Genomic DNA, 15,530 nt, shown 5'->3' with positions numbered 1-15,530 from the left:
CACCGGAAGTGCGCCCTCTTACTCCACCCAAAACCCATCACTTCACCGACGTCCAGCGCTTACTGGTCGCCATCTTAGTACTCCTACTGCTCTGAGAGAACTCTCTAGAAATCTCTATTTTTCAAGAAAGTTGCGTAATGTGTGCCCGAGCTGTGTAATAAAGTTATGTCAATGAATGACCTCCTTACTGAAAACATTATAGAAATAAGGGGATTTTTTTTTTTTTTGGTGTCAGCTTCATCTTTCTCTTTAAAATCTCTTTTCTATGTGTTTGTCTTTTCTTGCTTGGTTTTCCAGATATATTAGCTTGCTCCAACATTTGTGGCTTTTCGATAACTCCCCCACCCGTAGGAGTGTTTTAGGCACATCAAAGTTGATAAAAGCATGGAAAGATTACCGCAATGGGATAAGGGAGGACCTGCTGATCGCGGGGGTCCAACCGCTGGGTCCCCCCCACAATCCTGACATTGGGGCTTTAGATTCCCATCAGCAGGGCTCCACAGCCCAGTCTCCTCACCGCCCGTTGTCTATGGGTCTGCACTTTCAAACGACTGATTAGGTTCTACGGACGTCATCGGGCTTTCTCAACTTTATAAAAAAGTATGATCAAAACTTTTCTGGGGTCCCAATGATAACATTGCTCCATGTTGTGCTCCCAAAATTCCAAGTTTGGCCTGTGAAGGACTTAGAATAGAATGGGCATTACAAGAGAACCAACATGTCAGGGCCAGACTGGCCATCACTGACTGCATGACAGAAGTCAGGCGGAGACCACCGCTCCTCATGGGCGTGTGGGGAGGAGAGGGAAAGCTTGTTTTCAGGTGACGATAGGTAATTGTTATATGGGTACAATACAGAGGACGCAATTACACTGTGGAGGCACAATAGGGGCTTCAGTACTACGTAAAGTTACGGGGAGTGCAGAAATGTATTATTACTTTGTAGAGGCACATTTGGGTCATTATTTTATTGTGAAGTCCGAATGATGACACTATTACTATTTGAAGGCACAGAGAAAGGCACACGATGGGTATTATTACAGTGCGGGGCACCGGAGGGATAGTCTTACTGTCTAGGATATTATGCAGGGATATAGCAATATGGTCTCAATTCATTAAGACTGGTATTTTGATCACAAACCACAAAGGGCCCAGAGGTGTATAAACGTGGGTAGGATGGTAGAAGAATGATGAGCCAAAAATGTTTGTGTGTATATATGTACAGGTGCTTCTCACAAAAGTAGAATATCATCAATAAGTTTATTTCAGTTTTTCAATACAAAAAGTGAAACTCATATATAGTCATTACACACAGAGTGATCTATTTCAAGTGTTTATTTCTGTTAGTGTTGATGATTATGGCTTACAGCCAATGAAAACCCAAAAGTCATTATCTCAGTAAATTAGAATACTTTATAACACCAGCTTGAAAAATTATTTTAAAATCCAAAATGTTGTCCTCCTGAAATGTATGTTCAGTAAATGCACTCAGTACTTGGTCGGGGCTCCTTTTTCATCAATTACTGCATGAATGCTTCGTGGCATGGAGGCGATCAGACTGTGGCACTGCTGAGGGGTTATGGAAACCCAGGTTGCTTTGATAGCAGCCTTCAGCTCGTCTGCATTGTTGGGTCTGGTGTCTCTCATCTTCCTCTTGACAATACTCCATAGATTCTCTATGGGGTTAAGGTCAGGTGAGTTTGCTGCCAATTGAGCACAGTGACACTGTTGTGTGTAAACCAGGTATTGGTACTTTTGGCAGTGTGGACGGGGCCAAGTCCTGCTGGAGAATGACATTTCCATCTCCAAAAAGCTTGTTGGCAGAGGGAAGCATGAAGTGCTCTAAAATTTCCTGGTAGACGGCTGCGCTGACTTTGGTCATGATAAAACACAGTGGACCTACACCAGCAGATGACATGGCTCCCCAAACCATCACTCATTCTGGAAACTTCACACTAGACCTCCTGCAGCTTGGATTGTGGCCTCTCCACTCTTCCTCCAGACTCTGGGACCGCGATTTCCAAATGAAATGCAATATTTACTTTCATCTGAGAACACCTTGGAGCACTGACAACAGTCCAGTTCTTTTTCTCCTTGGCTCAGGTAAGACACATCTGGAGTTGTCTATTGGTCATGAGTGGCTTAACACAAGGAATGCGACACTTGTAACCCATGTCCTGGATACGTCTGTGTGTGGTGTGAAGCAATGACTCCAGCAGCAGTCCACTCCTTGTGAATCTCCCCCAAATTTTTGAATGGCCTTTTCTTAACAATCCTTTCAAGGCTGCAGTTATCCCGGTTACTTGTGCATCTTTTTCTACCACACTTTTTCCTTCCACTCAACTTTCCATTAATATGCTTGGATACAGCTCTCTGTGAACAGTCGGCTTCTTTAGCAATGACCTTTTGTGGCTTCCCCTCCTTGTGGAGTGTGTCAATGACTGCCTTCTGGATATCTGTCAGGTCAGCAGTCTTCCCCATGATTGTGGAGCTACTGAAACAGACTAAGGGACCTTCATAAACGCTTAGGAGCCTTTACAGGTGTTTTTTGTTAATTATTCTAATGTACTGAGATAATGACTTTTGGGTTTTCATTGGCTGTAAGCCATAATCATCAACATTAACAGAAATAAACACGGGACATAGATCACTGTGTGTGTAATCACTCTATAGAATATATGAGGTTCACAGAAAACTGCAGATATGCCGCTGATAACATGATACTGAATGGGAACAGACTGATCTATTAGGAATCTTCTGTCTCCATCATTGTTCCTCAGCCGGTGTAGAAAGGCCAAGAAACAAGCGTCGAATGACTTCTGTATTGTCGATCACACTCATTTAGCAGCTTGAGATCAGCGCATGTAAATGCAACCAAAATGTTTCTGTGCCATGGAGAAATATGTCAGCATTTGGGGCCCCATTGTAAACATTTGCCCAGGGCGATTGATTACAGCGACCTAATGCAGATTAGATCAGTATCTGGGAGCAAAAAAAAAAACAAGCTGACGGATTCACTTTAAAATATCTGGTTAATGATGGATAATTGGCACAAGTCCATTAACCTTCTTCATTTTCAGATGTGCGTGGTGGATCACTGAGGCCGTCACATCATTTATTTTTTTAATGATTTTTTTATCTTTTTTTTTGTATTTTTCTACAGACTACCTCTCACCTCCAATAGACTACTGTGCCTATACTGTATTTATTCACAAGAGAAGGGAACAGCCCCGGCTAATACAATGATCCGCCCCTGCTGAACCCCCTCCTGCTATTGAAAGCCCATCTACAGTGAAGATTTAGGAGATTTACCCTGATAAGACATTGCTTCTGCCCCTTTTCCCAGAAGCTCATTTACATATGTCACTGATAGAGCACTGTGATTGGCTGACACAGTAACGTGTTAGTGCAGCCCCGCCCACACAGAGCTTTATTATAGTCTTCCTCCTGCCGCCATAGGCCCGGGCTGCGTTCAAACAGTTTATGGTGCGACCTTTATTGTAGCGCTTGTTACTCATGATGGATGTGCTCTGCTCTAGGAAATGCCCCAGACATTATCCAGCAAGGGCAGTTTTATAAAAAAAATTGTAAATAAATTGCTAGAAACTTGAAGAAAAAAGTTTGTGCTTCAACAAATTTTTTTTAACGTGTATATTTTTATTTTAGAAAAAAAAAATCACATATTTTGAAAAAAACCCTCTACGATTTTAGAAAAAAAAAATCACATATTTTGAAAAAAACCCTCTACAAATGGAAAGTAATATGGTCAGACATGCAGAGAAGATGACAGATGAGCTGCAGGACAGGAGCAGACCGGAGCAGGAGATCGCAGAGCTCATCGCTGGATGCTGTCTTAGGGGCTGGGAGGGACTCTAAAGAGAGTGAAAAGGGAAGAGAGTGAGAGGCGAATCTGACTGAAAAAGCAGCGAGACAGCCCCATCTCAGGGACTGAGAGACAGCCGGGACTGGTCTCTCCATCAGCATGAACCGCTTTAAGACCTCCAAATACAAGAACTGCATCCCTAAGATCCCCAAGAAGGAGGTAAGAAAAAGTGACAGCTTGAAATCCCTGCTCTGGAACCTGCCGCTTTCCAGCTGTTGCAAAACTACGGCTCCTAGCATGCAAGGCAGCTGTCAGGGTTTGCTGGGAGTTGTAGTTCCATAACAGAAGGAGATGTGCAGATTGCAAGGCGCTGGTCTGAATGACTGGTGTCGCCAAAGGGGTTGATGCACGGGAAGGGGCGCATTCGCACAATGCGTATGCATGCTGTTGGTTATTTTCAAGGTGTGTGTGCACGCAGGGTTAACTCTGCGTGATGTGCAGTGGGGAGGCATGCGTGGGGTGAGATCACGCTTCACACCGCCATATAGGGAGCACCGCCTTGTACCTGCGCTTAGGTCCACAGGTCACCGCTGTCTTATGGAGGGCGCGGAGATTTCTGCCAAGAGGAACGTCAATGTCAAAAACGGATCGGTTCCATAACTAATAGAAGCGAAAGCAGAGGGCCCCATTGACTACTATTATGGGGTCCACCACCGGGGTTACCTTTGGTGCCAGTTTTTTGAATGGGGAAAGAAAAAAAGTATAATAGGGGCTCCTCTGCTTTTGTTCACATACGTTCAGCAAAAAAACAAATCCGTTTTGGGCATTAATACATAAATGGTGCAAACAGGATGTCCGAATTGTGACTGTGCTGAATCTAGACCTATTGCGGTGCACAGTCCCAAGTACGGACCGTCATTTCCTGGGCCGGTTGCGGGTCTCCTGCCCCAAACTCATCAGCCTCAGAGACGTGGGGTCAGTCCGGGCATAGCGGTCCGTATATGGGGATGTCGGTACATCTGTATCTGGTCTTGGGTTGCATTCACACAGGCATATTTCAGCCCTAGCAGTGTCCACGGGATCAAGGATAACTGGTTGATCGGAGGGGTCCGACCGCTGCGACATGCACTGACTGGCAGAGCGAGAAACTTTTATGCCTGCTACAAAATGGAGCAGCAGGTTGTATGGGGGGTTGTATGCCGGCCACTGGGACCCTCTCCGATGGAGTGACAGGTTTCATGTCTGACTGTCGCTCCCCTGCTGGAAAAAAACTGAATGCAGGGCTCAGTACCCCCATAGGGAGGGAACAAAGCGGGGGCCTGGCATGTTCCCTGCTCCATACTAAGGGCACAGTGACATGTATAATCCGGACCGCAGAGCGCGGACTGGCTGGTGGCTTTCCTGACCCGAGTGTGACAGCTTCATATAATTCGATAGGGAGAGCTGCCAGCCAGTCCGAGCATTGCGGCCTGATTTATACGGTTGTCTGACTGCACCCTAACAGGGATAAAAGTGCCCCATTCTGCTGGTCGGTGAGAGTCCCAGTGGTCAGACTCAACACATTATCACCGGACCACCCCTAATCTCAGGTCATTATAACAAGGAACCGGTCTGAGAAATTGGGAACATATTTTAAAAAAAGAGGGTTTGATACTTCTATTGGGGGAAGAAAAAAAAAATCACTCCCTGAATGCTGATTCTATGGGAACGTGCTGGTCCATATAGACCGATACATCAGGTGCCTAGAGAAATCTGAATCCCATATATATGAAATGTGTTTTATGAATCCACAAAGAAAGAATGTGAGGATAAGACCTTATTCACACATCAGTCACTTTTTTTTTCACATTCAGAAAAATTGTTTTCCGTCTGGGTGCAACACAGAGAACACTCGGGCCAATGTAAATGGGCATTCAAATTAAATATGGATGTGAAAACCGGATATACAGACCCCCATATAGATGCAGAATTGTCAGGGATTTTTTTTTTTCAAAGATTTTTCGTTTTTTCTTTTAAGGCCGAGTTTGGATGACTCTGTGAAAAATCATCCATGTTGGCCTGTGTGTAAAAATGGCCTCATTCAGCCAAGCGTTATTCACATTTATGTTCTATCCATGGTGTTTTTTACAGATCGGACACACACCCATTATAGTCCCTGGGGCTTTCACATGTCCTTCTAAGGGTATGTGCACACGCTGCGGATTCCACTGCGTTTCCGCAGCGGTTTTGGCCGCTGCGGACCCGCAGCAGTTTTAGCTGCAGGGTACAGTACCATTCAAATGAATAGTAAAAAAAAAAACGCTGTGTAGACGTTGCGGAAAAATCCGCGCGGATTTGCTGCGGTTTTGAAACCGCAGAAAGAAGTGACATGTCAATTCTTTCTGCGGAATCCGCAGCGGGTTCCTATCGCCACCATTGTGGAGATGGTGAATCCGCAGGACCAAACCGCAGTCAAAACCGCAGATAATCCGCAGGTCTTTTGACCTGCGGTTTATCTGCGGTTTTTGCAAAATCTGTGCAGATTAATCCGCAGCGTCTGCACACACCCTAATGGACTGACTTTCTAAAAAAAAAGAAACCAAGACTTCTCCCTTTACCCCCCATTTATATCACCCGAGTGCTGTCCATTTTTATTTTTGCGTACTAGAAAAAGCTATAACTTCTTTTATTTTTTGGGTGTATATGTTCATGTTCGGGCTTGTTGTTGTGTTTTTTTTTTTTTTCGTTTTTTTTTTTTTCATTGGCCGAAATAATGCAAATAATGACCTGGAATCATGAATCTCTTGGTCAGTATGTTTTATGTCAGTACCAAACTTGCAGTGACTTTTTTTTATCTTTTGTATTGAAATGATAAAAAGAAATTAAGGTCTTTGTAAAAAAAAAATTAAATATATACAGTACAGAGCAAAAGTTTGGACACACCTTCTCATTCAAAGAGTTTTTTTTATCTTCATGACTTTGAAAATTGTAGATTCACTCTGAAGGCATCAAAACTATGAATTACCACATGTGGAATTATATAATTAGCAAAAAAGTGTGAAACAACTGAACATATGTCTTATATTCTAGGTTTCTCAAAGTAGCCACCTTTTGCTTTGATTACTGCTTTGCACACTCTTGGCATTCTCTTGATGAGCTTCAAGAGGTAGTCACTGGAAATGGTTTTCCCTTCTCAGGTGTGCCCTGTCAGGTTTAATAAGTGGGATTTCTTGCCTTATAAATGAGGTTGGGACCATCAGTTCTGTTGTGCAGAAGTCTGGTGGATACACAGCTGATAGTCCTACTGAATAGACTGTTAGCTGTTTTTTTTTCTTGCCATAATACAAATTCTAAGTAAAGAAAAACGAGTGGCCATCATTACTTTATAAGAAATGAAGGTCAGTCAGTCTGAAAAATTGGGAAAACTTTGAAAGTGTCCCCAAGTGCAGTGGCAAAAACCATCAAGCGCTACAAAGAAACTGGCTCACATGAGGACCGCCCCAGGAAAGGAAGACCAAGAGTCACCTCTGCTGCGGAGGATAAGTTCATCCGAGTCACCAGCCTCAGAAATCGCAGGTTAACAGCAGCTTAGATTAGAGACCAGGTCAATGCCACACAGAGTTCTAGCAGCAGACACATCTCTACAACAACTGTTAAGAGGAGACTTTGTGCAGCAGGCCTTCATGGTAAAATAGCTGCTAGGAAACCACTGCTAAGGACAGGCAACAAGCAGAAAAGACTTGTTTGGGCTAAAGAACACAAGGAATGGACATTAGACCAGTGGAAATCTGTGCTTTTGTCTGATGAGTCCAAATTTGAGATCTTTGGTTCCAACCACCGTGTCTTTGTGCGACGCAGAAAAGGTGAACGGATGGACTCTACATGCCTGGTTCCCACCGTGAAGCATGGAGGAGGAGGTGTGATGGTGTGGGGGGGCTTTGCTGGTGACACTGTTGGGGATTTATTCAAAATTGAAGGCATACTGAACCAGCATGGCTACCACAGCATCTTGCAGCGGCATGCTATTCCATCCGGTCTGCGTTTAGTTGGACCATCTTTTATTTTTCAACAGGACAATGACCCCAAACACACCTCCAGGCTGTGTAAGGGCTATTTGACCAAGAAGGCGAGTGATGGGGTGCTACGCCAGATGACCTGGCCTCCACAGTCACCAGACCTGAACCCATTCGAGATAGTTTGGGGGGAGCTGGACCGCAGAGTGAAAGCAAAAGGGCCAACAAGTGCTAAGCATCTCTGGGAACTCCTTCAAGACTGTTGGAAGACATTTCCGGTGACTACCTCTTGAAGCTCATCAAGAGAATGCCAAGAGTGTGCAAAGCAGTAATCAAAGCAAAAGGTGGCTACTTTGAAGAACCGAGAATATAAGACATACAGTATTTTCAGTTGTTTCACACTTTTTTGTTAATTATATAATTCTACATGTGGTAATTCATAGTTTTGATGCCTTCAGAGTGAATCTACAATCTTCATAGTCATGAAAATAAAGAAAACTCTTTGAATGAGAAGGTGTGTCCAAACTTTGGTCTGTACTGTGTGTGTGTGTATGTATGTATGTGTGTGTGTATATATATATATATATATATATATATATATATATATATATATATATATATATATATATATATATATAAAAAATTTTCTTTTGCTTTGCAGTTCCATAACATGATTACTTTCTGTTGGTGGAGCTGAGTAAGGCCTTTTTTTTTTGTTTTTGTTTTTGTTTTTTTTTTATTGCAATTTTATCTTTATACCAACTTGGGGTACATACGAAGCACTGGTCAATTCTTATTGTACCTTTTTAGGGCAGTGAGGTGACCAAAAAAATTGCAATTCTGGTGTTTTGACTATTTTTGTTCTCTGTACAGTAAAGGTTAATTAATCCTAAATTTTGACAGACATTTGTGGATGCAATGATTACAAGTAAGCGCATTTTTTTTTTTTTTTTTTTTTTTCCCCATTTTCCCCCGTTAAAAAGGAGAGATTTGACTTTTTATTCTTTTTTTTTTTTTTTTTGTATTCCCCTCATGGGGCTTGAACCTGCGATTCTTTGATCACTTGTACTATATACTGTAGTATTGACATTATATACTGAAAATCATGGTCTCCTATAGAGCTCAACCTGTGGCTGAGCTTCACAGTAGTACCGAGATGGCAGACAAGGGGGGAGGGAGGGGGGGGCTTCAGCGGACCCCAGATGTCATGATGGCCCATTAAGCCCCCCCCCCCGTTTATGTCTCTGGGAGCTGATTGGAGTCAGTACGGGGGAAGCACTGACACACGTTCTATGTAAATGCCACTGTCAGAGATCAATAGCATCATCTAAATGGTTAACAGCCGCAGCCGAACCTGTTAGGTCTTGCAATGAAATCGGACTGATGCAATCCGATAAAAAATCGTATTGGATTCGGACCAATGGTATTCAATAATTCAATGCTAATCTTTGTTTTTTTTTTGTTTTTATTTTTTTTTTTTTTTATCATCTCGGTTCAGATTGCAATCGGACTGATAAAAATTGTAGCGGCCTGTGAGTGGATGCGAATTTCGTATCACAATCACCAATTCACCAATACAAGTCAATGGGTGCGAGGAGGGGGGGGGAATCACACGGCACTCAGACCATGCATGTGACACTTTTTTTTTTTTTTTTTTTTTTTGTTTAACACATTCATATAATAGGAAACCCGAGATTTCATCAGCCGAGTTCAGTAAATTCACAGGGTGACCCGTCAGAATAGAAAATACAGTGTGTGTGTGTGTATATATATATATATATATATATATATATATATATATATATATATATATAGCATCGTGATTACTCGCTAATCCCACCCCTGCACAGTAGCTCCGCCCCTCCACCACATCACCACACACAATCCCACCCCCCCACATTAGCACACGAGGCTCCGTCCCCCCCCACATTAGCACACGAGGCTCCGTCCCCCCCCCACATTAGCACACGAGGCTCCGTCCCCCCCCCACATTACCACACGAGGCTCCGTCCCCCCCCCACATTACCACACGAGGCTCCGTCCCCCCCCCACATTACCACACGAGGCTCCGTCCCCCCCCCACATTACCACACGAGGCTCCGTCCCCCCCACATTACCACACGAGGCTCTGTCCCCCCCCCCCACATTACCACACGAGGCTCCGTCCCCCCCCACATTACCACACGAGGCTCTGTCCCCCCCCCCCCCCACATTACCACACGAGGCTCCGTCCCCCCCACATTACCACACGAGGCTCCGTCCCCCCCCACATTACCACACGAGGCTCCGTTCCCCCCCACATTACCACACGCAGCTCTTCCTTTTTATGTAATTCAACCACTTCAGCCAAGGTAAACGTACATTTAGGCTATGGGCCCACGTAGCGTTTTAAAAAGCACAATGAAAACCGGACTCCTTCCCAGAAATTGCGCGTTTTTTTTCCGCGCGATTTTACTGCAATTCTGTTCGCGATTTTGCCGCGATTTTCTCAAGCACTTTCCAAGCGATTTGAAGCATCGCTTGGAAAGTGATTGACAGGTTGGTCACACTCGTCAAACATACAGTCATATGTTAAAGTTTGGGCACCCCTATTAATGTTAACCTTTTTTCTTTATAACAATTTTGGTTTTTGCAACAGCTATTTCAGTTTCATATATCTAATAACTGATGGACTCCGTTATATTTCTGGATTCAAATGAGGTTTATTGTACTAACAGAAAATGTGCAATCTGCATTTAAACAAAATTTGACCTGTGCAAAAGTATGGGCACCTCAACATAAAAGTGACATTAATATTTCGTAGATCCTCCTTTTGCAAAAATAACAGCCTCTAGTCGCTTCCTGTAGCTATTAATGAGATCCTGGATGAAGGTATTTGTTACCATTCCTGTTTACAAAACAATTCCAGTTCAGTTAAGTTTGATGGTCGCCGAGCATGGACAGCCCGCTTCAAATCATCCCACAGATGTTCAATGATATTCAGGTCTGGGGACTGGGATGGCCATTCCAGAACATTGTAATTGTTCCTCTGCATGAATGCCTGAGTAGATTTGGAGCGGTGTTTTGGATCATTGTCTTGCTGAAATATCCATCCCCTGCGTAACTTCAACTTCGTCACTGATTCTTGCACATTGTCAAGAATCTGCTGATACTGAGTTGAATCCACGCGACCCTCAACTTTAACAAGATTCCCGGTGCCGGCATTGGCCACACAGCCCCAAAGCATGATGGAACCTCCACCAAATTTTACTGTGGGTAGCAAGTGTTTTTCTTGGAATGCTGTGTTTTTTAGCCTCCATGCATAACGCCTTTTTGTATGACCAAACAATTCAATCCTTGTTTCATCAGTCCACAGGACCTTCTTCCAAAATGTAACTGGCTTGTCCAAATGTGCTTTTGCATACCTCAGGCGACTGTTTGTGGCGTGCTTGCAGAAACGGCTTCTTTCGCATCACTCTCCCATACAGCTTCTCCTTGTGCAAAGTGCGCTGTATTGTTGACCGATGCACAGTGACACCATCTGCAGCAAGATGATGCTGCAGGTCTTTGGAGGTGGTCTGTGGATTGTCCTTGACTGTTCTCACCATTCTTCTCTGCCTTTCTGATATTTTTCTTGGCCTGCCACTTCTGGGCTTAACAAGAACTGTACCTGTGTTCTTCCATTTCCTTACTATGTTCCTCACAGTGGAAACTGACGGGTTAAATCTCTGAGACAACTTTTTGTATCCTTCCCCTGAAAAGCTATGTTGAATAATCTTTGTTTTCAGATCATTTGAGAGTTGTTTTGAGGAGCCCATGATGCCACTCTTCATAGGAGAACTACTTGCAAGTGGCCACTTTAAATACCTTTTCTCATGATTTGATACACCTGGCTATGAAGTTCAAAGCTCAATGAGGAATGGGCCATGGATATTGCCCCCCCCCGACAAAAAACATCACCTCTTAGCTGCCCCAGAAATAGCGCATCCATAAAATACGCCAATTCTGGCACTTATCCTCTGCTCTTTCCACTTGCCCTGTTGTGTCTCCAAGTGGGCTAATAGGGTTGGGGTTGATGTCAGCTTTGTATTGGCAGCTGACATGTAGTTCAGGGGTTAGTATTGGAGAGGTGTCTATAAGACGCCCCTATTACTAATCCCATTGTCCTATCTATGTGCCAAGCCCACTCCACATAGCCCTGCCCACTGGCGGCTGGAGAGCGGGGTTGCAGAGGGAGAGTGCGGGACGCGGGTGGAGATTGGGCCTTTGGAGGGAGAGCAAGACACGGAGGGATAGAGCGGGACAGCGAATGGAGAGCGGGGCTGTGGAGGGAGAGAGCGGGACACGGATGGAGAGCGGGGCTGCGGACGGATAGAATGGGATTATTTTTTATTTATATAGCGCCATTAATTCCATGGTGCTGTACACGAGAAGGGGGTACATACAAAGTTATAGATATCGTTAACAGTAAACAAGTATCCACAACAAATGTACAATGACAGACTGGTGCAGAGGGGAGGGGACCCTGTCCTTGTGGACTTACATTCTACGGAATAGCGGGGAAGAGACAGAAGGTCGGGGGTGCAGCAGCTCTGGTGGTGATGATTCGGCAGCTCAGGCGGTGGTGAGGCGGCAGAATTGGATGGCGCATGGAGAGCGGGGCTGCAGAGGGAGAGAGCGGGATGGCGGGTGGAGAGTGAGGCTGTGGAATGAGAGAGCGGGACCCACAGTTAGTTATTATGCCCAGGCAACGCCGGGCTCTTCAGCAAGTTGTGTTGTAAAAAATAAATAAATAAAACACCCAGAATAAAATCTTATTTGAAATAAAGACACGGATTGCTTTTTTATTTTTAATTTAAAAAGAGATGTTATACTCACTTGACACCTATTCCACTGAAGCCAATGTCCCCTGTAAAAGACTTAAAATAACAAACCATATCCCTCACCTGTCCGAGGTGAAATTAATCCTCCAATGTCCATGTCCCCTGTAAAAGAGTCAAAAAATAAACCACCATATTCCTCACCTCTCCGAAGAGAAGATAATCCATTTGTCTCTTGACGAGTTTAGCTCTGCTACATCTATTTGCCAGGATGAATGCTAGCATGATGCGAGCATTCATCCTGGCAGCCAGCAGAGACACTGAGCTTAAAGTCATAGCGCAGCATCAGTGCCCTGCGTTGTCGTGAGAAAGGTGAACGGAGTTCATAGCCAATGAACTCCATTCACCTCAATGACGTCACCACTAGCTTGAATACTTTATTATTCACTAGTGGTGACATCAGGCCTGTACGTACTCTTCAACTCTGATATACCGAATCTAAAGAGAAAAACAGAAAATCACATTATATGATCTTTGCATAATTAATTTACATTTTATTGCATGAAATAAGTATTTCATACAATAGAAAAAGGAACAGAAGGAAACATGAATGCAGCCAAGTACAGAGATATCCTGGATGAAAACCTCTTCCAGAGCGCTCTGGACCTCAGACTTGGCTGAAGGTTCACCTTCCAACAAGACAATGACCCTAAGCACACAGCTAAAATAACAAAGGAGTGGCTTCAGAACAACTCTGTGACCATTCTGGACTGGCCCAGCCAGAGCCCTGACCTAAACCCAATTGAGCATCTCTGGAGAGACCTGAAAATGTCTGTCCACCAATGTTCACCATCCAACCTGACGGAACTGGAGAGGATCTGCAAGGAAGAATGGCAGAGGATGCCAAATCCAGGTGTGAAAAACTTGTTGTAAAGGGGTCTGAATACTGCATTAACCCTCTGCTTTCTTTGTGTTAGTCCTTTCAGCTGTTTTTTTTTTTTTTTTTTTTTTATTATGGCTTTATAAAACGAGAAGCAGGATAATTCAGGAAAGGAAAACGAAGGACAACGAAGCTCTAAAAATATGCAGATGCCACACGGGAGCCGGGCACCGAGTCCTCCCACACTGAGCTCGTGTACATGGAGGCCTGCTGTTCACAGAGCTTTGTATTTTGTGCCCTTGTAATGTTAAATTTCCGGAGTTTTGTTTGTACGGCTATGTCGTAAGAATCTCATTTCCTCCTGCATTTCCTGTACTACAAGTCATTACCCGGACAGAACAAAGCAATGATGGCGGGTACATACACCATAGTGTATTGCTTCTGATGGACTTTTACCTCTGCTGTATGAAGGCACAATATGGCGGCACATCTAATATATACATGGTGTGTGCCCCCATATCAGCTCATGTACACAGCTGATGTTTATCTGGTAATGGCCCTCTTACGTGTTTGTCAGGTGTAGTAAAATTATTATTATTGAATTCAAGATTCTAATTCATTCCCATTGTCTCCGGTGTATGACATCCGGCTCTGAGGCCTCTTCCCCCCCGGTGTATGACATCCGGCCCTGTGGCCTCTTCCCCCCCCGGTGTATGACATCCGGCCCTGTGGCCTCTTCCCCCCCCCCCCCCCCGGTGTATGACATCCGGCCCTGTGGCCTCTTCCCCCCCGGTGTATGACATCCGGCCCTGTGGCCTCTTCCCCCCGGTGTATGACATCCGGCCCTGTGGCCTCTCCCCCCGGTGTATGACATCTGGCCCTGTGGCCTCTTCCCCACCCCCCCCCCCGGTGTATGACATCCGGCCCTGTGGCCTCTTCCCCCCCGGTGTATGACATCCGGCCCTGTGGCCTCTCCCCCCGGTGTATGACATCTGGCCCTGTGGCCTCTTCCCCACCCCCCCCCCCCCGGTGTATGACATCCGGCCCTGTGGCCTCTTCCCCCCCGGTGTATGACATCCGGCCCTGTGGCCTCTTCCCCCCGGTGTATGACATCCGGCCCTGTGGCCTCTTCCCCACCCCCCCCCCCCCCCGGTGTATGACATCCGGCCCTGTGGCCTCTCCCCCTGGTGTATGACATCTGGCCCTGTGGCCTCTTCCCCCCCCCCGGTGTATGACATCCGGCCCTGTGGCCTCTTCCCCCCCCCGGTGTATGACATCTGGCCCTGTGGCCTCCCCCCCCGGTGTATGACATCTGGCCCTGTGGCCTCCCCCCCCGGTGTATGACATCCGGCCCTGTGGCCTCTTCCCCCCCCCCCCTGGTGTATGACATCCGGCCCTGTGGCCTCTTCCCCCCCCCCCCCCCCCCTGGTGTATGACATCCGGCCCTGTGGCCTCTTCCCCCCCCCCCCTGGTGTATGACATCCGGCCCTGTGGCCTCTTCCCCCCCCCCCTGGTGTATGACATCCGGCCCTGTGGCCTCTTCCCCCCCCCCCCCTGGTGTATGACATCCGGCCCTGTGGCCTCTTCCCCCAACCCCCCCCCCCCTGGTGTATGACATCCGGCCCTGTGGCCTCTTCTCCCCCCCCCCCGGTGTATGACATCCGGCCCTGTGGCCTCTTCCCCCCCCCCCGGTGTATGACATCCGGCCCTGTGGCCTCTTCCCCCCCCCCCGGTGTATGACATCCGGCCCTGTGGCCTCTTCCCCCCCCCCCCCCCCGGTGTATGACATCCGGCCCTGTGGCCTCTTCCCCCCCCCCCCTGGTGTATGACATCCGGCCCTGTGGCCTCTTCCCCCCCCTGGTGTATGACATCCGGCCCTGTGGCCTCTTCCCCCCCTGGTGTATGACATCCGGCCCTGTGGCCTCTTCCCCCCCCCCCCTGGTGTATGACATCCGGCCCTGTGGCCTCTTCCCCCCCCCCCCTGGTGTATGACATCCGGCCCTGTGGCCTCTTCCCCCCCCCCCCCTGGTGTATGAC

At 46.2% G+C, this 15,530-nt stretch overlaps 1 protein-coding gene across 2 annotated transcripts in view; it reads left to right on the top strand.

Annotated features, from left to right (window-relative positions):
- The first annotated feature begins 3,821 nt into the window (after positions 1 to 3,821).
- Positions 3,822 to 15,530, top strand: part of LOC141057042 (mitochondrial import inner membrane translocase subunit tim16-B-like) — a 122,938-nt gene continuing 111,229 nt past the window's right edge. Inside the window, exon 1 of one of the 2 annotated variants that reach the window (XM_073553545.1) lies at positions 3,822 to 4,041. In XM_073553545.1, the coding sequence (XP_073409646.1) occupies positions 3,982 to 4,041 (60 nt within the window). In that variant the 5' untranslated portion in view covers positions 3,822 to 3,981. The remainder of the gene's footprint in view (positions 4,042 to 15,530) is intronic. The other variant, XM_073553542.1, reaches the window with a different exon arrangement.

This window comes from Dendrobates tinctorius, unplaced genomic scaffold, assembly GCF_039654945.1.
Source record: "Dendrobates tinctorius isolate UK_male_01 unplaced genomic scaffold, ASM3965494v1 ptg000202l, whole genome shotgun sequence".
Taxonomy (NCBI): Eukaryota; Metazoa; Chordata; class Amphibia; order Anura; family Dendrobatidae; genus Dendrobates; species Dendrobates tinctorius.
The sequence above is the reverse complement of the archived record's forward strand: the minus strand, read 5'-3'. Positions and strand labels throughout refer to the sequence as shown.